This window comes from Triturus cristatus, chromosome 7, assembly GCF_964204655.1.
Source record: "Triturus cristatus chromosome 7, aTriCri1.1, whole genome shotgun sequence".
NCBI classification, from domain to species: domain Eukaryota; kingdom Metazoa; phylum Chordata; class Amphibia; order Caudata; family Salamandridae; genus Triturus; species Triturus cristatus.
In genome coordinates this window covers 493658863-493686373 of record NC_140590.1, presented here as the reverse complement: position 1 = coordinate 493686373, position 27511 = coordinate 493658863, and the positions used below count along the sequence as shown (strand labels likewise).

The 27511-nt window shown below is 48.0% G+C and overlaps 1 protein-coding gene across 4 annotated transcripts in view; it reads right to left on the bottom strand.

Moving 5' to 3' along the window:
- Positions 1 to 27511, bottom strand: part of OGFOD3 (2-oxoglutarate and iron dependent oxygenase domain containing 3) — a 1085915-nt gene that overhangs the window by 981914 nt on the left and 76490 nt on the right. For all 4 annotated transcript variants that reach the window (XM_085616866.1, XM_085616868.1, XM_085616865.1 and 1 more), the window contains one exon: positions 15496 to 15716. In XM_085616866.1, coding sequence (XP_085472992.1) covers positions 15496 to 15716 — 221 coding nt within the window. The remainder of the gene's footprint in view (positions 1 to 15495; positions 15717 to 27511) is intronic.

Genomic DNA, 27511 nt, shown 5'->3' with positions numbered 1-27511 from the left:
TGGCACACAATACCATGACACTCCTCTTGTGTGCTAAAGATCCTCCCAGCAACGTGACACAGCAAGCAAATCCATAAAACTTGGCTGGGAAAGAGACACGTAGATAAACACCGGGAATCCAGTGTGCCTGTGCGGTAAAAAAAAAACAATCTGTCATAAAAACACATATGACAGTAACCTTCACAGTAGTAACAGCAGGAACTGGCAGGTCCAGGCTAGGGCTGACCGGTCCCAGGTGATGAGGTTATAGTAAAGTCACTTTGCATTACTCAAACGCTCTACTGCGCAAAGGCAGAGAAAAATACTTTAATCTTGAAGGCTGATAGCAGTTAGAGTAGTTACTCTTTTGGGGAACTCCACATGATGGAGACACTCACCCAAGTCCAGCAGGCACTGGCACGTCCACGATGGGGCCGACCGATCTTCTGGTCACTGGTGGGGCTCAGGACTGCCAGCTTGCTTCTTCCAATTGAGCTTCTTCAGTTTCAAGAGACTTTTGCTTGCTTTCATAGGTACCAGTCCATTCAGGTAGATCACATAGGTTCTTTCAGATTGTTGCCAGTGTTAAAACGAAGAATGATGCGCAGGCAAGTCTTGTAGAAAAGGTAGTTGATTTATTCTTGAGATTACATCTTAGGTACAGGTTACAGGATGTTAGTCTGAGCCATAAAAGTGCCCCACCAGGAGCAGCCTCCTTGCTGCTCAGCCCTGCCACACCAACTGATTCTCCTTTCAATACAAACCCACTGAACATTCTAAATGACCTCACCATAGGCTGCGCAGCAAGGCAGAGAACCTCAATAGGGAGGATGCATTGAGTAACAGTACATTACAACAGGGGCTGTGGTGAATATTATTGAAATTCCAGAGTTGGGGTGCTGGGGGAGACCAATCACTTTGGTATGGGGGGGGAGGGGGAGTGCGGGTGGAGGGAGTTACGGGGTTGGGCAGCAGCCACGGTACCCATATATACAATTTGTTGCAGAGTTTGGCTGGGAGGGGGGTCACTTCTACCTGTCCTGGGGAAGGGGAGTTGGATAGTTTATTTGTTGTGGGAATGTTCACAGGGGACCAGGTATGACCGAAGGAACCGAGACAATGGATCTGACTCAATTCTATTTCCATGGGATCCAACATTGATTATAAATGTGTCTCTTGGAATGTCCAGGGGATGCACTCCATGACAAAGAGGCACAAGGTACATGCAGTTCTGGTGCATGGAGGGGAACAAATTGCGTTACTGCAGGAGACTCATATAGGTGCAAGAGAAGGGCTGCCCTGAAACGGCGTTGGCGAGGGCAACTATTTTATACAAGCTATTCGGCTTTTGCCAGAGGGGTTCTGGTGTGGGTGCGAGCTGGAGTCCCCTTCCAATGTACCAGAGAATTTATTGATCCGGAAGGGAGGTATGCTGTGGTGGTGGGTAAGTTAGATGAAAAAGATGTCACGACTGGGAGTATCTACGCCCCAAATGTGGTTCAGACTTCGCAGAACTCTCCCGGTCGCTGACGCATGTGTTGACGGGATTAGTACTACTGTGGGGGTGGGGGCTATAATAGTGTTGAGGATGTGGGACTTGACCGGTCGCATTCCCCGTTCCCGGATTTTCCTGCTCATAAAGCGGCAAGGGTGCATAGAGACTGGCAACAACAGTGGGGATTGGTAGATTCTTGGAGGGCGCAACACTTAGAGGAACGGAATTATTCTTTCTTCTCTCCCAAGCATGAGCTACATGTACGCTTAGATGCAGTTTTATGCATGCCTGATATACACGAACATGTACGGAACAGCGAGTATTTGGCACGCACGGTCTCGAATCATAACCCCTTGTTGGTATGTCTTAATTAGTCTAGGACTAGAGCAGGGATTCTCACTTGGTGACTTAGGCCAGAGAATCTGGAGGGCCAGGTATACTAGGCTGATATTCGAACAGCCATCGAACAATACTTTGCAGAAAACGCAAGGAAGGCCTCGACACTTGCAGTGGAATGGGAGGCGGTTAAAGTGGTGCTCAGGGGTAGATGCATTGCAGCAGTGGTGAGGGTAAGGAGAACATGGTTACAAGACACAATGAAGGCAGAGCAAACACTACGTCCCATTGAACGCCATAAACTGGAGAATGTAGCAGTGCAGAGAGAGCTCCTAGAGGCCAGGGAGGCGGTAGCGGGGCATGTGGAACGGCTGCGCTGTTTTGATTATAAGAATTATATGGCAAGAGCGCACTCTGAAAGGGATACACCTGGGGCTCTACTAGGTTGGCTAGCCAACCCAGCTAAGAGGGGATCCGTGATTTTAGAAATGAGGATGGACCGGGGAGAGATATGGTACCGCCAGCAGGATATTAAACAGCATTTCTGTGACTACTATTTCGATCTTTATAGGAGTACGGTATCCCCCACAGATGTAGAACTTGCTAACTTTATTGAAGATGTTGAATTACCAACACTTGACGCAGAGGAAGCAGAGGAAGCCCTGGGGAGGGAAATAGAGCTTGGTGAGGTTAAAAGCACTGTTAATGCAATGGCCAGGAACAAGACACAGACGGGTTCTCTATTGAATTTCACGCGACATATATAGGCTTGCTGGGACCTCGATTGGTCGTCTTATATAATTAGGCAAAACAGGAGGGGAAGCTTCCAGGAACCACTAGGGTGGCACTGATTGTTCCCTTATTAAAACCAGGGAAGCAATCATGGGACAAGACAACATATAGCCCCCTGTCAATGCTTAATCTTGATTATAAAATCCTGAGCAGGATATTGGCCGCTCCCCTCCTGCCACATATGACGGACTTATACCCTGGGATCAGGGGGGCTTCATACCGACATACTGTTACGGGAGCGAACTCTTATTGCAAAGTCGATGCTACTATCCTAGCAATTGACATCGAAAAGGCTTTCGATAGCCTTGAATGGCACTATTTATTTAGTGTGAGGCGACCCTTTGGATTAGGACAGGAGTTTGTGGACTGGACTGCTCTATTGTACAAGGACTTCACAGCCTGGGTCCGGATGGGAAAAATTATATCAGACAGGTATGTGGTAGAAAGAGGGACGAGACCGGTGTGCCCACTATTGCCCTTGCTGTTTGCAATGGCTATGGAGCCGCTAGCTGCCAAAGCTAGGACTGGGAGTTGGTACCGAGGACTCAATGTCGAGGGGCGGGTCCACTACATAGCCTTGTATGCAGATGATCTTATTTTGTTTCTCAGCAACACAGGTACGGATCTTGAGGGAGCTAGGATCTGCTAGTGGCCTTGGAGAGAGTTGCAATCCTCAAGGTGAACTGGGGCAAGTCATGTCTATTCCCCCTCAAGCAGGGATGGGGAAAACCGCAGACAGTAGGGGACACTGAATGGTAGGGGAGATGTATTCCATATCTAGGGGAGCAAATATATCATGATAGAGCAGATCTTAGAGAGAAATGTGGGAAAGATAATACGGGGGACAAAGGCCAGTTTTGACTTTTGGGGCACACTCCTTGTTGTTAATGGGCAGGGCCTCCCTTCTAAAGATGGTGACCCTCCCGAGGCGCCTATATGTATTTGGGGTGCTACCGGTGTGGATCCCTGCGGAGAAGTTTCAGCAGCTTTGGACGCTGGTGATGGAGTTCCTGTGGGGGACTGGGCGGAGGCGAGTGGCATTAAAGACTTTGTTGCGTCCCAGAGCAGACGGCGGATTAGTGGTGCCGGAATTTTACTATATTGCGGCTCAACTGCAATAGTTAACAAAATGGGTGGCTAGCCAGCTTCGGGGTACAGCACAGCAGGGTGATGGGTGCCCTGCGCCAGATCTCCTGGCTAGAATAGTTCTGCGATTACCTGTGCCAGAAAGGACTATATCAGCAGAATTGTGGGTAGCCCATAAGTGTTGGACTCGCAGCTTACAGAGGGTTAAAATAAGATGGCCATATGCAACGGAGATCCCCTTGAAGTACTGTATGGAGCAACCACATGGGGCAGATTGGAGGAGGCTGGAACTTTGGGAGGAGACTGGAATTCTCACAATGGGACAGCTATACAAGCATGGTGTGTTGTTGCCCTTTGATGTATTTAGTGAGCGGAATGAGATACCTGGGGGTGATTTTAGGCTTCATGCGGCTCTGACAGCAGCAATCCGTCAACACTGGGGGAGGGGTTTGACAACCTCCTCTGAATGCGGGGTGCCAATATGTGGCATCAGTGGCAGAGACATTTAAAGCAGTTAGTTGTTTATATAGAAAGCTGATTAGGTGGACGCTACTGCCGCTTCAAGAGCTGCAGCGGAAGTGGGAGGAGGATATAGGAGAGTCGTTAGAAGACAAAGGGTGGACAGAGCTCAAGGAAAGGGTTGGCAAGGTTTCCAGGAATGCTAGATTCCAACTGATACAATTTTATGTCTTCCATAGAGCGTACCTCACCCCTGGACGCCTAAACAAGTCCTTTGTTCTACCAGCTGTCCCGCACCAACCGCCACCCCCAAGATAGCTAGCAATAACAATATTTTGGCTTTCATTGGCCCACAGGGTAGCATATTCTCTTCTGACTGGTAGAGTCATAAACTCCAGCCAGGAATGTGCACTGGCCTCTGAAGGAGGGATGAGTGGCAAAACTGTTTTACAGCCAGTTCTAACTCAGGCAGCCCAAAGTGCATGTAATCAAAAAATGTATTTCACCACTACGTCAGATTTTTTTAAAACCAAGGTTAATGTACAAAGGCTCTGATATGTGCTGGAAAAATGTGGTGAAAAGGGCACAATCCTGTATATGTGATGTTCATGTAAATTTTTCCAAACATATTGGAAAGATCTCCTCACAAATTAGTGCAATGTTGGGAGTAACGCTCCCTCTTCAACTGTTGACAATATTCCTAGGTGACCCAGGAGACAATAGCAAATGCCCTTTACCAAAACCTAGAGGTAAACTCATGAGACATTTATTGGTAATCACACGACTGGCACTGGCCCAGGTTTGGAAACAGCGAGTCACCCCCATTCCCTTATGGTGTAGGAAAATATGAAACATTTACGCCCTCAAAAAATAGTCTGCAATGGTTCACAATAAGATAGACACATTTGATATTACATGGCTGCCCTTTTGGACCTTTAGGAAACAGGATAGGGCGGTGGAAGCCAAACCTGGCCTAGTCCAAGAACTTGGTGCAGGGGGCCGGGCTTATTGTGCTAGATTCAGAGTCGAATGATGCCTCAAAAGCAGAAACCTCCACATAGGCGGAGAAATGCAAATAAGTAGTTGGACCCATTGTGTGTGTAGTAGATTAAAAAATAATGTTTGCATGAAGAGTGTGTAAAGCAAGGCAACTTTGGTGTCCTTTGTAACAAAATTATTGCATTGGACAAAAAAAAAAAAAAAGAAGTTGTTGAAGAGAAGGATATGATAAATTTGAACTACTTTTCCAGCATTTACTTAAATTAAGGTGCAAAATAAATATTTTAGCCACACATTGGCCTGTCCTTTTGGAAATGCAGCTGAAACCACACAGTGGAAATAGATTTTAGGCCTTCAGGAGTACATTTAAATATATAGTGTGCCTCTGTTTTACATATTAAGCACCATGGCTTGTGGGCTTACAACTCACACCTTAATAGCGACTTAATACATAAAAATAGGTCTTGCTCTATGGCGAAGATACTTTTTCTTGCCATGTGTTAAGTCAGCAGTTGTACACTTGCCAGCTACATATTTTTGTCTTCTATGCGGTTTGTGTAATTGCACATTGCACACCACATATTACATTTAATTTGTATGCCACTGGTGCAATTACACAATCGATCATGGCCTCACAGCAAAATAAAAAGTTCAACTGAGTGACAACAGTTTTACCAGTAACATTTTAGGACCAGAGCACATGAACTGTGGAACTGAATAGCATTGTTATAATAGTCCTACTATCAGCCAAACAGGAGGGAATAGAAAAAGGTGAAAAATCCAAGGTGACAATGTGGAAAAGGCTAATTTGCTACAATAGTGTACTATTGTAGGTCAAGAAATAATTGAACACAAAATATTGTCTTTTGGTTGTAGAGGGACAGATATGGAGATATTCATCTAGTAGCTGAATAGCACAATGTGCAGAAAACTAAGTTGAAATCCCAGCTTCTTTTTAACTGTCCAAAAGGGCGACAACTTGAAGACATTTAGTTTATGATGTCTGCTACTTAAAAACCTCACCAATGATTTAATATACAATTATGTTGCTCCACATGCAACAGTAATATTGGCCACATATGCAGTGCACATGACAAACTGACAGTTCTTACTTCACTTATGGCAGCGTCTTTAAGGCTTTGGTGTGTAATGTGATCACATTTTAGGCCTGAATAGAAACACCACCTTTTTACATGCACACCTTTTTAAGTTGCCTTCTTTTCTTAAGCAACTTGACATTTGACACACATTTGTTTGCAAGCCCGTGCAGGATAGTATTCTCTGAGACAGCTTTGCTTACCTTTCCACTGCGCAGGTGTATTTTCAAAATACCTTGAACATTCTGTACAAGTGCTAAGCTCACTGCATAAAATGTTGTTACTTATTATTTCCAGTTCGGCGACGGAGCTATCACACTAGAATCCACAATATCGGCCTGACTCGAACTTTGGCATGGAAACATGGGTGATGTTTACTATATAAATAGCATCACTGATTTTTTTTTTAGGTACAGGATTATTTTGCTGGCACTGGGAGGTTGCCCCATGTGGGAATTCTAACCCAGCTGATTCCTGTTTTACCTCTTGCAAGGGATGATGCCCAGTTCTCCAACAAGATGGGCACCCTGATGACACTTACCCACAGGTAATGGGGGAGTTAGATTACCCTTCAGGGATTTGGCAGATTCACCCACCCAAGGCAGACTAGGATAGATAGCGCTAAGTAGTAGTACAATATATTATAGCACTTATATGTAAGCATATATCCTTTAACAGCAACATGCTTGAACTGTTTAGCTTTTTCATCATTCTTTTAATGCTGATCACATTATTCGGTTTCCTTCTATTGATTATTGCAGCGCACATATTTTATTCAGAATCACAATTCTTCAATAAATATTGAAAATGCATGTTGTGTATTTATTGTGTATCTCTTTGAGTATGCATAAGTAACCAAACAAAAATGTTCTAGATCTGTTATCATGATTTCCGTAGGGAGCCAGGTTTGTCATGTTCTGAGGTTGCACAATCCATTTGTCACCGTGTCATGTTTGAGGTACAGATGGTGTACTGTGAGCTAGGAGGACTAAGGCCAACATATCCTGATAGTGTGATAATAATCAGTCTCGCACAGTTTTTACATTTATGCTGGGAAAGTATAAACAGTGAGACAGGTGGAAGGGAAATGTTCATATTTAATATCAATTTCTTTTAACAAATGTCAATACAGTGATATAATCTAATTCTACTAAAGTTAAAACCAGGAGTTCAATCAATAACCTATTTTTAATCTCAAAGAGACTTTGTCATGCTTGTATAGCATCATTGGATATCTCAGCTCATGCTTTGGTCTCAAGCCAAGTCAGATTGGCTCTCGCATATGTCTCAAAGAATATCCTTCGCTTGCTAACCTCTAACGTACCTGCTGAAGTTAAAACAATCCTCTTTATATAATACTCCACTGGCTCCTACAACTTTGCGTCAAAAAGACTTCCCAGTACTACTTAACCCAAGTTCCTCAGCGGAACAGCCTATCTCAGAATTATAAGCAGTCTACTGCAGTAAGCACAGGCAGCTGAGTAGTGAACACCAGCAGAACTATAAAAGCTGAGCCAGAGGAAGACCTAGGTTGGGTTAGACATTTTTAGGAGTTTATATTTTTTTATGCATCATTAACAATGTAAAGTATGCATTTAAACACACAAATATACAGACTGATACAATATAACTGGATATGAAAAGATTTTCCTATGATATGTATAAGTGCATTTTTCTAATGATAATATTTATGCCACATTTCTGTCTAAAACGCCATGTTGTCCAAGATGGAAATCATCTCTGTCACTCATTCAGCACCCCCCACCCCGGGCACATACTCTCCCCACTAGATTCACAAATTACATTCAAGCTGCAGTGTACCGAGTTATTTTTCATTGTTGATTTTGTTGTCCTGTTCCTGAGGAACATCCCCACTTCAACTATACTTGTAACATTTACAGTTTATTTCCGCTAGTTCACTGAGACCATTTCATTCACATAAGATGTTATTGTTAAAGTAGCTTGTTCTGTTCTAGCATCTCCGGATTACATTAGCATAGAGCGTGCTGGATAATTATTCATGTAGTGGGATAGTGGTTAGCGCAATATGATGTTTATTTTTGTGTGCTATAATTTGCTGAAGAAATTATATATTTGCGCACACCACTATGAATCTGCAGAACTGTTGGTATAAAATGCAAGAGTAATGTATAAAAAACCCTTGATTTTGGGGGTGAGACAAATGATTTCCCTGGAGACTTAGATGCTGCTAGGGATCCTGTCCGTTTTTCTATTTATTTTGCTGCCTAATAGTAACTTAGAATGATTTCTGATTTTTCATACTCTGTATTTGTGAGCCTTCATGGTATTGACTCCATACTGCTTTACATTTGAATTGTGCAATAAAACACTTTCACTTTTCATTGCTCTAGAATTCCGTTACTGAGTGGGTCCAATGTAATTTTTTGATTGGAGTTATTTAAAGAAATGTTTTTCTTCTGATTATAATGCTCTGAGAGGTACCTTAACTTGGGGACACAATGCCTCATGAAATGCAGGTTCAACACAGACCCTGCTCCAGCTATATGTGGGAACACTGTTCGAGGTAACATTTTGGGATGTCTTGATTTTGGGGGACAGTGTTTTGTTTTCACAGCCGTAGTGGCGCAAGTCAGTGACATGGCGGCTGACACCTCTAGTCGAAAGCTGAGCCCCGATACAGGGTCAATGTGATGTAATCTCAGTTAAGTGGGTATTCTGTATGAAACTTATATACAGGATTTAAGTCTAGCAGGTCCTACCAAACCTTTCATCCTGCGCTGGTCGATATGGAGTCACGCTTAATTGGGCAATAGATACAGCTCTCGCTTCAAAACGAATCCCTCCAGACAGCATCCCTTTGCACAAACAAGTTACTATTATGTCCTTCCTTCTAATTTTCATTTTTTTTAAAAATCTTTCTTAGAATGAGAGGCTTGCCCTTGTGTGCACTGACCTTCCTCACCATCCCTCTGCCCACTTCACGCCTCTCACGTTTAGTGGCTCGGCATAAAGTATTTTTAAGTAGGGTAAAACAAATTGCCAATTAAAGCTCTGTAAATCAGTACATTAACTCCTAAAGAGGGGCAGCTTAGAAGGGTGAATACGTAGCACGTTACCATCTTCCACACTAAAACACACAAATAAAAGGAACGCTTTAGGAAGGTTTCTTTCACAACAACCGGAAAGCAACAACAGTCCTGCAAATCCTCTGCCGTGGACGGCCACCGCCACGGCCCCCCCCCCCCCCCCGAGAATTATTTGATATTTTTTGGTCATTCATGATTTGATATATCTCCCCCATGGAATCATAATCATACTAACTTTTGAAAGCGAGAAATGGTGCGACCCAGTGCTTTCTTTAGCTGCTTATAAATAAACGAACCTGGTCAGGACCTATCACACAAGACAGAAGTGAACCCCTCACAGGTCCCTCTTAGCAAACGCAAACCCCACAGTACGACAATATGCGGTCTGAAGCCCTGCAGCTCTCAGGGTGCTTGGTGCATGCAGCTCTCAGGGTGCTTGGTGCATGCAGCTCTCAGGGTGCTTGGTGCATGCAGCTCTCAAACCAGGGCACGCTTTATTTATTTTCAGATGCACCCTGAAAGAACACAGCCAGTATCAGGCGCCGTACGGATATAAGCACAGCACACCCAGAGTGGTGAATGGTCGAGGAATGCTAGACCAACCCTGATGTACTGTGGCCTAGGCCCTCGCACCTGAAAACAGGCTTCAAAGCGCTCTACGGGTGCAGCCCTCAGGATGGTGTGTGATTTAGTTATTTACAGACCGTCCCAACCCTGAGATCATATACAATATGTTCCCTGACCAGTGCATCTTCTAAGGCAGTCAGTGCGGCTCTACTGGAGAATACGCTGGTCATTTACAGTCCCATCTCGAAAAGATAGCGACTCCTTTCAGGCATTGCACTGGTAAAAGCAGGTAAGTCCCAGGATGGGGTGTGCGTCGTTTATTCAAGACCTATACTGCCAGGATGCACAAGGCAATGTGGAGGTATACCAATGCAGTTCTCAGGATCGGAAACATTTAGATTTGTTTCCCCGCCCTCGGAGGTCAAATGTCAAATCTCTGAAGGTAGGTGAGCGAAGAGGCAAAAGCAAAAAACCCCACCGGTGGAATGGATTTAAAGATTAGGAAAACCAGGTTTAGTTTACATTAAAACAATGTATGGCTATAGTTTTCAAAAATGGTGGAGATGGGGTAACTAGGATAGCGAGCGGGTATGGCATTCGCCATCGGATATGGATGCACTACAGGGGCCCATATCCTGAAGGGAACAACCGCTCAAACACTTCTGCTCCAGGTGAGTGCCTATTGCCTACACCAGCTATGCATATACTTCGTCGTTTCCCTACGTCTAGCACTTGTTTGCACATTACAAATGATGCACAATACAATACATTATAAGGAATCGTAAAAGCAAGCTCAAAAACAGAGCCCGAGGATGGTAATGACAACTCACCTGAACAGCAAAACAACAAAGGTCATACTCTGGAGCAACCCGACTGAGTTTGACTTTTGAATTAGCAGATATCTGCAGAAATTACAATTAGTGATAATTCTGCCCGTGGCACAACTAAAAAACAAACGATGGACAGAATGTTGAACAATGTCAAGCACTCACCCCTAGTACAGGGATCTGGGCATAAATCTATAATTATTTTGCTCACCACCCATTCCAGTTTGGACCCATCCATATGCAAATCAGTCTTGGCCCAGCCCCTCATGAGAACAGCCCAGCCCGAACTGCCAGGTCAGGTCCCCTTCAGACAGAAACAAGCATCTTAGGACTGTTTTCGGGGTATCACACCTCATCAACCAGGATAGCCTGACTCAGGTGGCATTGTGAGCATGGGACCCACTCGGGGTGACAAATGCAAAGAGAACAAATGATGGACGGAATGCTGAACTATGTCAAACACTCACCCCCAGTACAGAGATCTGGGCCTAAATCTATAGTTTTTTTGCTCACCACGCCATTCCAATTTGGGAGGGGTGGTTTCTCCATTAGGGGTGTGGGGCTGGGCCCTCTGAAAATTCCTACACATTTACATAAAAAAATATAAAATAGATTGATTTATTTAGAGATCCGATCGTATCTCAAAATAAATTGATGTATTTAAGTCTGGGTTGTCTGTTTCAGGCTGCCTGCCCCGCCTCGCTCTAAAGCAGGAGATGGAACACAGGCAGTAAATCAACTTTCTTAGCGCGACGCACAACGCAGGACTTTCTGTTTAAAGCCCTTCATTGCCGTTGGGGTCTCTGGTTGTATGCACACTGTAGGCCAGTGACGCAATAAGCGTCACGGATTTGGGCGTAGGAGACTTCATCCCTGCGTGCTTTCATACGTCCGTCATTTAAAGACATAGATCCCACCCTTTCGTCATACGTGAGAGTGGATGCAAGCACTTCTGATCCGGTGCCTTGTTCTCGGTAATGGTAAGTGATTGCAAGCTAATGCTGTGTTCTGTATATTGTGCCAAGACCCTTCATCACTCTAACCTCCCCCACTGTGACACCCCAGGCCCTCGCTGCACATTGCTCGCTCTTTCAGAAGTGGAGCTGCAGCATCCAAATAAGGAGCAGGGTCCACTCTTGTTCCCTTGCGAAATGGATCCAAGTATCCGAGTCAGGCCCCAAGAGAAAGATAGGTGCTTACTGAGTAACACGTGTCACAGTGGCCAGTTCTCTGATGTATGGCATTACAACTGGCTCTGTGTACATGCCCCTAAATTAACACTGATGCTTAAAACATGGATTGACTTGAAAACAATGAATGTTAAAAACGTCGAGAGCGATTTAGTTCCTCTCTTATTTTACATGCTTTACTTAATGTTGCATTCCCAATGAGTTTGCTATTTTATAATGTTGTTGTTTATCTGTATTTTTTTCTGTGCATACTCTGAAGCTTGATGCATGCCAGGTGTTTATGAGGGGCTTTGATTGAGCGCTCAGGCACTAAGGCTAAAGCCAAACAAATTGCCTGTCAGTGGTTTGGCCTCTCTGCAGAGCACACAAAAACATGTTTGTGTATTCCATTTGCAACTGTTCTGTGGATATGTGTGTGAAGGGGGTACACAGATGTCAAAATATTTGCAAGAAAAAGTAAGAGAATTTAAAGTGCTTAAATTTGAGGGAGTGCAGTGCATGTTGGGGGCGGTGAAGTGACAGATGCGAGGAAGGGTGTGGCATCTTAAGCAGGCTGTTATGCTGATGTCATGGTGCCATGGTTACTAGAGATTCCATATTGGGTCCTGGTATCCCAGGTGATAGAATTGTGTAGGTTCAAATGACTAAGGCTGTTACCTGTACTGGATGGGACCTGGATGGGTTTCTTCTTACTCTGAAATAAACCTATAATTCTGCACTTCAACCTGCCTCCTGCGTGATCCTTTCAGCTGTATCAAGGATCTTACACTGGTGTAATCGGCAGCTGAAAGGAAAGAAGAACCCAACAAGCCTCAACTACTCCTTTGACATTTTCAATAAGTAGTGAACGGACAATCCTACCTCAGGTACGGTCTCTTTATTCTTAAGTTTTGCTGAGACCCTGCTTAAACTAAAAAGGACAAGGGATTGGGAGCTATTGCCATGGTTTTTCACTCTTCTGCTTTTATTATGGGTGTTTAAAAGTCAACGCGAGCTCATCTTTTTGTGTTCTTACATGACTGTTACATCGATGAAATTTAAAAAAAGTATGAACTTCTGTCTACGGTTTGAGAGATCTGTGTTGTTTTAACTGCCAAACACTGCGAATCTCTCATGAATTTGATATCTGTTGGTCCCTTCGTGTTGGCCATGTGGAGGTCGCGAGACCTTCGCGAGCGAGTCTGTGCAAGCTGGAAGAGAGGCGAGAAATGCATTCTAACTCACGTGCTCCGCTTGTGTCCATCGCGAGTGAGTCTTTGTAAGCCCGGAAACGCTTCGGAACTCTGGATTCTCTTGTTCCAAGTTGGATCTCCAAGCAGCTCTTTCTTCTCTTGTCATTCTCTACTTTCACTGTGCGCTGGCAACTGACATGCTCAACACGACCTTCACGCTGCTGGGGCACGTTTTGACGCTCCGACGGCCATCTTGGTTTTACCCCATCTACTGTGTTGGCTTCAACTTTGCGTGCCACCTCTGACACGCACACAATTACTCATTAAGAGCTACAATATGGTGGGTAATCTGCTTTCCCTACTCTGCGTGCCGCATCTGTGACACGCACACAATTGAATGCTGTGTTTTATCATGTCATTTTTATTGCACTGACATCTTTAAAAAAAAAAAATCACCACAAGGATACGCCAGTAACTAGGCATTTAATAATTCTGCATTCTTCTGCGTCCGTTTTGTGCAGTCTGAAGTTTTATCTCTACCCTGAGTGCCTCTTCTGTGACACACACCCATATGGGCTTTCATTTCATCATTTTGTGTGCTGCTTCTGTGGTACGCACACACATACTGCAGAATGTTACTGCTCCTCCTTTCTTTCTCATGGCACCTGGGGAGCCACCTATTAAGTGGCAGAAATGGAAAAGGGTGTTTGAGCGTTATGCAAAGGTTTGTGGAGTTAGTCTTAGCACTGAGCGCAGGTCTTATCTTCTGCTTCACTGTTCAGGGTCGGAAGGGCAGGATGTCTTCGATCATCTTCCTGAGCTCAGTGACAAAAAATGGAACACACCAATCATGCACACTTCACATAATCATACTGCATCATCAGAGCATACATTTTACAAACACAAGTCTTAATAGCACAACATTTTATTTAAAAATTAAAAAGCAATATATAGAACAATATGTTCAGGAACATTTCTATTAAAAAAGGAGATTCCTAAAAAATGTCATATAAAAACTAATAAAAATGACAACACACTTGGAAAAATAATAACAAAACACCTATACAATTTTTTAATAGACATTTTCTTGAACATATTGTTCAATATATTGCTTTTTAATTTTTAAATAAAATTTTGTGCTATTAAGACTTGTGTTAGTAACATTTATGCTCGGATGATGCAGTATGATTATGTGAAGTGTGCATGATTGGAGTGTTCCATTTTTCGCCCAAGAGGAAATTTCTTTTGACTTTTATCCATTTGGTGCTCCACCTCTGTTGGTTTTAGGGAGCCCCTCTCTGCTGTTGAGACTCATTCATCTTAAACAGCTAACACCCAGTGACAAAGCCAATCATACTAACATTTGGAGATTGTCAGTTGCTGAGCTATTTATCTGGATACAATTACATCTCAGACAGAAACCAAAATTCCGGTCTGATGGCACAAAATGGGAATCACAGAAATGTATTTGCCATGTTCCTCTATAGAGAGCACCACCTTTCTTCATCTCACTTAAAGACCTGTCTGCACATATTTCTATATGACTGGTTACAGCTAGCATCTGTGTGTGCTTCTCGAAGTCTGGTTAGGGCATATTTTTCCAAAGTTAATGCTGCATGCAGTGCAAGACACTTGGCAAGCATACATTTTAAAGGGCTAAAGTTGTCATGCAGAACAATTTACACATTAGAGTAACTGTTGAACAAATGAATGCAAGAGGATATGGGGCAGTTTTTAATGTTTTAATATTTTAAGACTATACGTTCTCACTGCTTAATAAGCCTTGCTCCATCACTACATTCATTTTCTTTAAAATGCACCATTTGCCAATATTGTTTTCATTTCTTTCTCAGGAGAGGGACTCCCCCTGGACCTCAGGTTAGTCCATACAACTTGTTCACATCGCTTGCGATATAAAAATCAAGCCCAGCGTTTATGCCTCACCACTTTCAAATGTCACCAGTCGCCATTGCAGTTTGGACCCATCCATGTGAAAATCAGTCAGTGGCACAACTAAGACATTACTGTACAGTTAGACTGGTACTAACAAAAAAGTGTGCAGCCAAACTAGGTGAAAGATGAAAAATAACAGAAAACCTTGACACACATTAGAGATATCAGGGTCATCCATAAAGAGTTGAGGATGACATACAGAGTGTCAGTTCCTATGGTAATTGTCTTACCTTGATTAAATCTCAGTACATCTTACTTTTTGTTACTAACGTGCATTTTGTGTGAGGTGAGATGTGCTGTCACAAGTACTAAAAGGTATCCAGCTCCATAAAGATTTGTAGGTGTGAAGCGACAGGCAGTGGAATAGTGGAAAATGACACTGTTTAGAGGTATGGTGCGAGGGCAGCATGTGGGTAACATGACTAGAATCACAGACAAAAGACGACACTTGGAATCATGCCCAAAGGAGACCTACCGGCAAATCTTTTATGACTGTCATAGTCCTCAGAGCAGGGGACCTCGAAGAACCTCTCCTGCACTGTTTCACTTTGGTGAGCCAGCACCTCGGTGACAAAGTCTTCACTGGTCGAGGAACTCCATAGGATGAAGAGACCAAAAAAGGCTGCGGTCATGATGGGCAGGACCACTTTCAGCCACACCCTCTGAGAGTCCTGCTGCGGGATGCTTTTCTTCGCACTGAATCAATACAAAAGTAATTTATATGCAGGTTAATATTATGTAAACTGCTCACCTCTGAACAAAATCGATTTCAAATTGTCCCATGGCATTATGATAATAATTTTAGGAGTTTGCTGAAGTGTAGATCAAGCTTCATGGTTTTTTAAAGACAACAGCCACATATATCATGCATTTTACAGGTCGCAAACGGCCTGCTTCGCAGAATCGGACCGTCTGCGACCGGTAAAAATGCCTTTTGGTATGTATGAATTCCAATTTGCAATTTGGTAACATGTTACCAAATCACAATTGTGAATATATACCCATTCGGTATTAGGAAGGGGCTTGTTTAGGGCATCCCTTCCTAATACAGAATCGCAGCAGTATGCAAGAATGTTTTGCCACCTTAATGTGGTGGCAAAACATTCGCATTTTACTGCCAACTTCAAGTAGATGGTAAAGAATTACCAAATGGGAAGGAGTCCAGGGAATGGTATTGAAAATGTTTTTTAAGAGCAGGCAGTGGGCCCACGGACCACTACGTGCTCTTAAAAAATGAAGTGAAAACTCTTACCTTTTCTTTAATAAACGCAAACCGTTTTCTGGGAAAGGCTGCATTAAAAAAATATATATATATATTGCTTTATTTAAAAGCAATCACGGACATGGTGGTCGGCTGACCCCAGCAGGCCATTATCCCCGTGATTTTAGCGATTCCCTATGGGTCGCAAATTGCGACCTAAATCATTAATATTCTTTAGGTAGGTCGATTTGCGACCCACTAGGAATCGCTAAATAAAACTCATGGAGTTTTATACATTAGGAATAGCCATTACCTAATTGCGATTTGCAGAAAAACATAATTAGGTTATCCGTATTTCCAATATTCATTAATGTGACCCAACATTCTTATTGGAGAAGCCTCTGAAATACGACGAGCTGGCGTAGAGGAGTATGGCGTATGAGGGACTGGAAGAAGAAGGAAAATAAACCAAGAGAAGCAGGAGGGGATAGCTGAAGCATTCTATTGTGACACATTCATATAGCACACTGTTCAGTGGGTTTTGACGTCACATTATGCATATTGACACAGATTTGAAATGTGCCTACCTTTTGTAGATGGTATATACTTCCTCACTGGAGAGCGCACCATTTTTTTTATGACCACTATATCTCAACAAATACGAGTTTGCTAGAGTTTATTTACTCGAGTCCAAGTTGCCAAATCCCTTGAAGAACAGGGGTCCCTGGCAACATAAGTGCCAGTGCTTCATCAACTTGTGTCCGATTTCCCAACACAAGGATGCGATGTATGCGGAAAGAGGTGCTTTCCTAGAACTATCCAACTTGTTAGCTGTATGCTGTGTTTAATGTTGCATTAAAAAAAAAATCATCAACCTGCTTGCGGCTCATACGAGTTCAGAGTAGAATAGTAGAGAGTAGTGGAGCCATACATACATACAGGCAACATGATTCTTTGCAATCACCAAACAGGAGCAGTTAAGGCAGAGTAACAATATTAAACAACAGGGCACTGCAGCATTAGCTATATCCCCCATACCTTCTCCATAGACCCCATATGTTTCCAAATTTATGGAGATAGATTTGACTCTCATAGGCAACTCTCGCCTCCCCTATATACCAACTTATGTCCCTGCCCCAATGTTCAAATGTAGGTGGAAGATCCAATCCGCATAGCCGGGCAATGTTACCCCAAACCACAATCAGGCCCACATAAAACAGTTTATGATATTTGTTACTCGCCGTATCGCCCATATTCCCAAAACAAAGAGTTTTTAGGTCTCGGCTGCGAAAGGCTGCGCTTGCGCAGTCTCGCTCCGAGATTTAATGAGTTGGAGTGACTTTGAGAAGAGGGGCTTGCACCCGCCCCTCTTCTATCCTGTTCTCCATTGGCTGGCCTCTTAAATGCTGGCCAGCCACTGGAGAAGAGGTCCAGTCACTCCGTTGAAGCCCCGTCTTTTTCGGATCGGGGGGCGTGTTTTTTCGTTGCTTTTCGCAGGGCGTGTTTTTCTCTCCTCCAGCCAATGGCAAGAGGAGAGAAAAAGAAACACGCCCCCGAATCCGAAACCGAGGCTGCGTTTCTCCGAGGCATTTCTGCTTGGCCTCGGAGAAAGGCGGTGGTGTCCCGGCGTCCGTCTAGAACCCTCCCTCGGCCCCCACCTTCCGTCTTTCTCGCCTTGCCTTCCATGTCTGCATCTTCTCACCCTCCCACCACCTCCGGGTGCCTCTCCACTCGGGTTCACTCTGCAGCCTCTCTCCCGGAAGAGCCCTTCCTTTCCTTCAGCGGCGCTGTGCAAGATGGCGGTCCAAATTTCCAAGAAGAGGAAGGTGAGCCGTGTTTAATGTTGAAACGGTAACTTCTGGTTGAAGAATGCCCTCTAATAACACTGGGACAGTGTTCCCCTGATTTGGCAGATCGCTGTGGCCCTGCAGTTGTTCTTTTATCATGTTTTGATAGCTAAGGATGGCGTCGGATTGCGGCTGGTGGCGGTGTTTTGCTCCCCGCCTTAGACATCGCCTGTGTCAGTACAACCTGCTGAGCGTGGTTTGCATGACTGTCTGCGGGAGGGTGTGGATGCCTCGCTACTATAATTCACGGTAACCACATGGCGTTGACTAGACGCTGCCCTACAACGTATTCCTTTTTTCGTGGAAAGTGCAATGGTGTCTTAAGTTGGAAAGTTTGTACTAATAGCGTATTAGACCGTCATTTTATGTTTTTTCTGATTACCGTTTTCACTATAAACTACACCCTTTCAGAGTTGGTTGCCTGTTATTACTATATTCAGGTAAAGTTGCCGTATTAAGCGCGGTTTCGTAAAATAACTTTGTTCTCGCAAAGCAGCCTTATTGTATAGTACAATCATAACTACCCCCAACTCACTTGCTATTACGTGCAAGAACAGGAGATCAAAAATGCTGTGCTAATTTTGAAATAGCAAACTCCCCGATTTCCTTTCAGCTACAGATTTCGGGCAGTTGCACAGGTATGAGTTGCCATATGTAGTAACTGTTCCTTAACCACAAGCAACATCTTTTCAGTAGGCCAATATGTTCACTGTTATGCTGTAGGTGTATGAATCTTGTGATGAGCTCACTCCACTGCAAAGTAACTTGCCTGGAGCCTAAAGTAGCTGAGAAGAAACGCATTTATAGGGGCCTCCAAAGAGTCCGTCTGAAGGCCATTGTAAGTTACCTATGCACGTTTTAAACGCTTCCTGTCTTCTACCGGTTCTTTCCGAACGTTAAAAATGGAAAATCACTTCTATTCCGATAAGTGTAGTAGATGCTTGTTTGATGTCCCTTGATTGAGGCTCCCTGTGTAAAACACAATAGTGGGCACTTGTGTAAGTGCGGGTTTTTTTTTTTCACAGTACTTTCATGATCCCTGTATAGTTTGATCTGGTGCTTAGCCAACACAGAAATTGCAGTGGGGGGAAAAAAGGTTGTTGCGGGGAGATTAGTGATTTGCGTATGTTTAGTGCTACGGGTCTCAGTCTTTAACAGAAAGTACTGTGACTAAGGTATTTGAAACTTGCATTGCATACAGTATATTAGGCTGGTACAAAATGCGGAAAATTTTAGATAACACGTGCTTACAAAATGTAGATTTTAGTGATACTCATTCTGTAAGGAGTCCCATTATTTTTAAACAGATTAGGAAGCTTCAAGCGATTCCCTCAACTAATTCTAATACCTGCTTCCAAGCACCCTTTTCGAGATTGACCAGTTGCGCGCACTTTTTTTTTCTGAAGCATGTCGGCTCAATGGCATGAAGGCATGTTGTCACTTCAACTTCTGGTCCCTTGCAGCATGTTTGACTCGTCCCTGTAGTGGGGATTGCAGAGGTTTGGCTCCGTCAGTTATTTTTTTGCCATCAATGGGGCTATCCATAGTTGGTCCAATGTATCTAATTTTGTTGCAGAAAATCAGAAGTTTGAAGGATGTTTAGAGAAGCTATATTGTGGTGGATCCCTTTTATTCTATTTTGACTGAATTGTTTTGAAATCTGTGTGTAGGAAATGTTAGAATTGTGTGATTCAAGCTAGTGCAGAATGCAAACGGTCTCGGCATTGTTAAAGTTAGAGCTATTGGCATTGCTCATGACAATGCCGTTTCTTTAAATGTTTTAAAAACAAAAACATAAACAAAAATAATGTCATGAGCAATGCCAATAGCTCTAACTTTACCAATGCCGAGACCATTGCATTGTAAATGCTTGTTTTTCCTTCAAATGCAGCTGGACACGGGGGAGCTAGGTGGCGCGCTAGAAAGAAGGACGTCGGAGCGTGAAGCTCCGATCATCGGGTGCCGGAATCCTGACAGACACTTCCGGCCGCGGGCCAGATACCTCCCGCATCTCTGGGGCAGCGATCGGAGCCGGAGACAGCTTGCGGGCCCCGGCCGAGTCGCGCTGAGACTGGAGCCGGCAGGAGGCGCGAAGCGAGGCCTCGACCTCGGCCGGCCGCGGGAGCTACCACAGCTCGTGGCTTGCCACGAGGCGGCTAGGCCGCGGGGGCGGTGCTCTCGTTAGTGGAGTCGCGGCGGCGATCGGCCGTCAGGGGCACAGAGGCTTGTGCTGGCAGAGGAGGATGGCGACGCCTCCGGTGACTACTGGCTGCCACGGGGATCCGGCCGGCAGGTTCGAAGTGGCACAGCAGGCGGCGCAAATCCGAACGAGGCCCTGCGCAGGCGGAGTGCTGACGCGGAACGGATTGGGGAGGCCGCCCCAGAGGCCCTACGCACGACCTTGGCCCTGTGAACTGTGTGGAGTGATCTGGACGCCTCCCTCCTACTTGAACTGCCCGGGTGAGTTGCGTGGGCCTCTCCCCAGTACCCCGGAGGGGGCGTGCGTCGCGGCGGGAAGGCCCGGGAGTGAGGTGGGCCTCCTTGAAGACTGCGGCATTGTGGGGGCGCAGCGGCTGCTGCAGCGACCAACTGGGGAGTGTCAGGGTGCCCCATCCCTGACGGACACAACATTGAGGTCCAGGGGCCTGCGGGACTGGTGGCTGGTGTCCTGTCCATTGTAGCTGACGCCAGTGGCACACGACAGAGGAGGCTGAGGGGAGCGACTTGGCCCGAAACGAGACTGGTGGCGGCGTTTGGTGAGCACCTACATGTGGCTGGCGCACTGAGGAGTGACTTGCGCCCCTGAGCACCCCGTGCACTCGGGGGGCGTTCCAGCTGGGGGAGATGGTGTAGAGGGCCCGGCCCTGGACGACGCTCAGGGCCCTCCCCTGACTGCACAGCCATTTAGGTGCCGTTGGCGGTAAAAGAAGAGCGACCAGCTTGCTAGTGGCCCGGGCGCAGAGGGCATTGGCGGTGGAGTTGGCATAGTGACTCGCCTGACCGCTGCGGGGCGCGGACGCTGTGTTGGAGGAGCGGTGCCAAGCCCGAGATACCGGTCCATGCCGGGGGCGCTGTGAGGTGACACCGGCGACCCTGGGGCCTGGCAGATACCGAGAAGTGGGTTCTGGACAGCAGGTGCCCGAGTCACTCCGGGGGGGGTCTTTGCCTTCCTCCCACCCCTCCCCCCTTCTCCTGCGGCAGCAAGGAGAACGTGGTGATCTTTTCGTTGCACCTCGGCTGGGCGGACAGAGGCGACTGGTCAGCGCGCCGGGGGACGGGGGTTGGCGTCGAATACCCTCCGCACAGCAACTGGCCATGGGCCGACTACGGAACAAGCTGCCCGTGGGTCGGTCACAGTCGGAGAAGCTGGGCACCACACCTGGGCGTCCGGACAGTGATATGAGGCTCCCGGCGACGGCGCTCGAGGTGAATATGGACACAGTACTGGCGGCGGTGGAGCGTCTGGGTACGGCAATGGAGCAGACTAGGGCCTCATTGGAGTCCCGGTGGACTTCACCCTCCTTCACGCGGACCATCGTAAATTGGCGGATTCTGTCACCCAGCAGCGCCAGATGCTCCAGGAGGTCCACCCCGTGGTGCGCCACCACACTGCGGCCTTGCAGGACTTGATCGACCGTGTCCATGCCTTGGAGGACCGCGCTGAGGATGCGGAAGGGCGCTCTCAGCGCAATAATGTCCGGGTGGTGGGTCTGCCGGAAGGTGCGGAGGGGCGGAATCCGGAGCAGTTAGTTGAAGGGTGGATTCGCAACATCCTCCCCCCGGGGGTGCTTTCTCAACAGTTCGTGGTGGAGCGCGCACACAGGGTCCCGGCATGGAAGCCTCTACCCCGGGTGTGCCCACGCCCCTTTCTCTTCAGACTTCTCAACTTCCGAGACAGGGATGTGGTGCTTCGTGAGGCCAGGATGCTGGACGCCATCACAGTAGGCGGAGGTCGGGTGATGCTCTTTCCGGATTACACTTCCACAGTCCAAAAACGGAGAAGTAACTATCTGGCGGTGAAGCACCAGTTGCGGGAACTGGGGATCCCATACTCCCTGCTGTTCCCGTCACGTCTTAGAGTGATTACGAAAGACGGGAGCCGGTTCTTCGATGCCCCATCCGACGTCTGGGACTGGTTGGAGGAAGCAGGTTTGAGCGGGGGCCGGAGACCTATGGACCCGGGAGCTAACGGCCGCCAGGAGAGGAGACTAAGACGGCGACGTCGGAGGGAGGCCCGCGGGACAGCGGGGCCGAGCCCCGCCGTGGCGCCCAGCCCGGAATGGATGAGACAAGAGCGACAGGAAGCCCTGGAAGCTGTGGCAACCCTGGGGTCCGCGAGCAGCCAGGATGCAGCAGCTGGTCATGAACATAGTGAATCTGAGTTTAGCAGGTCGTCTTCTCCGTCCACCGTACTTTCAGATGATCAGGTCCTCCTGCTGGTGACGCCCCAAACTGCTGACCATATTGTATGAGACCAGGGGGTTGGGGCGGTGGCAACTGCTGAATCGAGGGCCGATCTAACTGGGGCAAGATGCAGTGGGGACAGTTTGGGGGGTCTCTCCCTTTCCTCCTGTAAGATGTGGTGCAGTGTTGGACGTGGATATGCATAAGTCTGCTAGATCCTGCTAGGTGGATGGGGCGGGGTGGGAGCTTAAGCCCGGTGGGGGAGGGGAGGAAGGGGGGGGATTGAATGCGGTTGGAGGTCGGCAGCGGGCGGTGTTGGGTGGAGCGGTGGGGCCACTCATGCCCGCTTTGCACCACTGGTGATAGCAGAGGCACACCCGGTGAATGTGAGAGTAGCGCAGGGAAAGTGCAGGTTGCCTTAGCTGCAGTCACATTGCGCACCCGTTAGTCATTCACTGGCTTAGTTTTGCTTGATAAGCGTTTTAGCTTGCAGTTTGGACGAATGCCTGTTTTGGGGTTTGCCCTGGTAGTTTCGCTGTTACTGTTCTTTATTACATGCACACAGCAGTTCATAAGTGTTCTTTTGTTCGGGGGGGTTCTGTCACAGCGCACTGACATGACACATAGAGCATATATTCGCCCCACCATCCAACCTGCCCCTGCCCTAGTGACCGCGGTGGATCTCAATCGCTCTAGATGGCTGCCACTGACGTAATCACATGGAATATACGGGGGATGCACACCCCTGCACGCCGATAAGGCGGCCATTGCCCTTCTCCAAGAGACTCACATGACACAGCCCGAGCTCGACCGGCTGCACGCTCGATGGAGGGGTCAGCTATTTGGGACCACATACTCTGCACATGCTCGTGGTACATTAATCTGGATGAGGGCGGGCACTCCGTTCACATGCATGGAAGTAGTGGTTGACACAGCTGGGCGGTACACTCTGGTGCGTGGGAAGTTGAACGGTCAACATATGTTACTGGGCTCCGTCTACGCCCCGAATGTCGACCAACCGTCGTTTTTGGCCCACTTGTTCGCAGTGCTGGCGCCATTTGCGGGTCTTCCCTGACTACTGGGTGGGGACTTTAATTCTGTCCTAGACACACGACTGGATAGGTCCTTTCCGCCCCTTCGCAACACACAGGCGGTCTCTAATGCGCGGACCCTCACCGACTGGCTGTCGCGTTATACGATCTGTGGCGCACATTCCACCCTGACGACCGCGTCTACTCGTATTACTCAGCGGTGCATGATCTACACATTCGTATAGACAGGGGGGGTGGGTTCTCATTCTCTGACTCCTCTGATGGGCCAAGCGGAGTATCTGGGTCAGACCCATTCAGACCACAACCCCCTTAGGCTGCGTCTAGTATGGGATTCCGGGCGGCCCCCTGTCCCTACGTGGCGGCTCCAACCGGCGGCTTTGGAGGACGCTGAATTTCGCGCTTCCCTAGGTACAGCGATTGAACAATTCTTTGACCTGAACGAGGGGACGGCGAGTAATGAGTTAGTAGAGTTGGATGCCCACAAATCCACCATCCGGGGGCACTGTCTGGGTACGACGTGGAATATCCGACGGCGGCTCGCGCTGTCGCGTGCAGGTTTGGAGTCGCGCCTTCTCTTTTGTGAGCATCATGGTGAGGGCGAGGGTCCCGACTCGGCACGGTTGATGCGACTTCAGGCACGCCATGCTGAGCTGCTGGAGCGCTTACGCTGCCACAATTATGCTGCCCATTCGGCTCGCGTTCACGCCACGTCGGATAGGGCGGGACGATTGCTGGCCTGGCTGCTCGGGCGGGAGTCCGCTCATGCACCGATAGACGCACTTAGCAGGCCTGATGGGTCGCTAGTGCACACGCAGTGGGAAATACATCAGGTAATGACGGAACATTATGCGGCCCTATACCGTTGGACAGGGCGCCGGCAGGAGCAGGACCTGGATAGGTTTTTGGAGGAGGCCGACCTACCCACGGTCCCTGAGGAGTTTCAGGAAACGCTTGAGGGCCCCCTCTCCGTAGAGGAGGTCGGGGACGCGGTGTCCTCTCTGGCCTCTGGGAGGGCGCCGGGTCCGGACGGGCTTCCAGCAGAATACTATAAGACTTACCGGGAGGCGCTGGTACCCAGGTTGCATGCTCTTTACATTGCGGCCCTCGAGGAGTGCACCTTACCTGCTTCCATGCGAGAGGCCCACTTGGTGTCCCTGCTCAAACCTGGACGGGATCCCACCAGCCTGGGATCATATCGTCCTCTCGCACTTCTTAACGCGGATTATAAAATTTTGGCTAAGGTGCTGGCGGAACAGCTGGCCCCGGTGGTGTCGGCGCTGGTACATAGGGACCAAAATGACTGTCCCCAAGTGTAGCACCTCTCTTAACTTGTGGCGGTTTTTCCGGGTGGCACATGACAGTGCGCGGCAGTGGCCTAGGGCGGGCTGCCTGGTCCTAGACCTTGAGAAGGCATTTGATTGCCTGGAGTGGGGTTACTTGGTAGCGGCACTATCGCACTTTGGGCTAGGCCTCGGGTTTCTACAAATGGCGGCCCTCTTGTACAAGGACCCCACGGTGAGGGTGAGAACAGGGCCATATATATCGGACGCCATTCGGATATGTCGTGGCACCAGGCAGGGGTGTCCGCTCTCACCCCTCCTGTTTGCACTGGCAATAGAACCCCTTGCCGCCACGCTTCGCAGGGTGCTGGCCGTTGGAATTTCGTTAGGGGACGCGACACATCAGGTATCGCTTTACGCGGACGATCTGCTGGTCTTTGTCAGGGATGTGGCACACATCCCAGCCAAATTAGAGCGAATTCTGCTTGACTTTGCCACTCTCTCGGGCCTCAGGGTGAACGCTGCTAAATCATGCCTCTACGCGTTTCAAGCCGACACCCCAGACCCGAGTTACCATCTTGGAGGCGTACAGGTTAAATGGCAGCCGGACACCTTCCGTTACCTGGGTACCCAGATATATAGACGACCCGTGGATTTTGTGGAGGGAAACCTGGGCAGGGCTGTGGCAGCGGTCAGGGCCCAGATGCGGTTGTGGGGCATCCTCCCCCTGGCGGTCACGGGGCGAATTGCCCTGGTCAGAATGGTGATTCTACCCCGGCTCCTGTACTACTTCGCTAATTTGCCCACTTATATCCCGGCTTCCTTCTTCACAACCTTCACACAGTCCCTCCGGGGTAGAGTCGCGTTGCCTAAACTATATCTCCCCACTGAACAGGGAGGCCTTGCGATGCCGTGTTTTGAACATTATTACTTGGCCGCACAGCTGCAATGGATAGCCCGGTGGTTAGCTGATAGAGGGCGGGACAATACGGCGACCACGGCGCCCCCCCCTCCCTCTGGCTGGTCTCCTCAACCTGTTCCACCAGGCTGCGAAAACGGTCAGGCCTGTGCCCCTCCTTATGGTGGTGGCCTACAAGTGCTACCGATGCGCTCTTTACCTCACGCAGGCTCGTACCCCTTACGCTCCGGCTATACCGCTTGAGGGCTCCCCCAGCGGACTGGGTGTGCTTAGTGCCTCGGAGCTGGCGGACTGGACCGCGGCAGATATACAAACGATGGGGGACCTTTACCGAGATGGTGTTCTCCTCCCGTTCGCCTCTCTGGTGGAGGAGACAGGGCTTCCGCCTGGCCACTTCCTTCGCCACCGGTCCCTGGTGGAGACGCTCGCGAATCGATGGGGAGATCTTCGGGAGGAACCAGAGCAGCATCTCATGATACAATACCTTCATGTGATGGGGCGTGGGAGGCACCTGGTCAGATGGTTCGCGGCCTCCCTGCGCGCGCATGCGGCGATCAGTCTGACCCCACTGCGCAGAAAGTGGGAGGCGGATATGGCCCGACCCCTGACTGATAAAGAGTGGAGCGGAGTGTTGCAGGGCCCGACGAAGATTCCCCGGAACATGAGCTTCCGCCAAATACAATTGTTTATTTTACACAGAGCGTACCTTACGCCCGAATCCATTAACAGATATTTCCATCGTGCAGACGCGGGCTGTCCTCGTTGTGCGGAACTAGATGCCGGATTGGTTCACATGTTATGGAACTGTCCCGCGCTGTGTTCGTACTGGCAGGTGGTACACGAGACACTCTACGCATGCACAGGGCATGCCATCCCGTTCGAATGGCGCACCTACCTGCTGCATCTTTTCCGCAGGACTCCCTCCACGAAAACCGCCGCCCGGTTTATCGACCTGGGGATGGTGGTAGCGAAGCGACTGCTCACTAAGCGATGGAAAGCGGCTGACCCGCCCCATGCACGCGCATGGTGGGGATCATTCCTAGGGTGGGCCAAGGCAGAGGGGATGGCTCTTTCAAGGGAGGAAATACTGGGCCTCAGGAAGACGCCTATAGCGCATCAGTGGGAGGCACTATTGCAGGCCATGGTGAGACCAGAGGAGGAGAGTACAGGGGTCGGTCACGATCGCGGGACAAGCACTCCCCTAGAGAGGCCTGATAGTGGGCAGCCCAGGGCTGCGGTGGACAGTGTGGCGATGAGGACATAGTCACGCGGGTGGGGCGCGCAGCGAATAGGACGTTGCCAACCGAGTAGTTACACAGGGGACTTCGGGATGGGGAGGATGGATCGGGGGTCTTAGTTCAGCGATGTGAAAACATGAGTCAGATGCTGCTGGGGCTGTTGTTGTTTCGTTTGGGTATCTGATGTTCTACCCCATTATGTCCTAACTGTTTATGGAACGGCTTCTGGGGAAGGTAGCCGGCATGTTGACAGACTCCGATGGGAGGAATGTTTCTCGGTGGCAGAAACTTGACAGGGACTTTACGGTTCCCCACAGCCGAAATGCCTCGACTACTGCTTCGAGAGTTGGACATATGCCTGTCTTATGATACTATGTGTTTCTGCTAGGGTTAATGCCGTGGACATTGTTAATGCTCAACGTTGCTCTGGCTTTAATACGTGCTGTAAATCTTAAGAAATGCCAATAAACAGATTATATAATTCAAATGCAGCTGGACACCAGTGCTCTCAGAAATGCTTTTCAATACTGTGCCCAAAAATATTGTACAT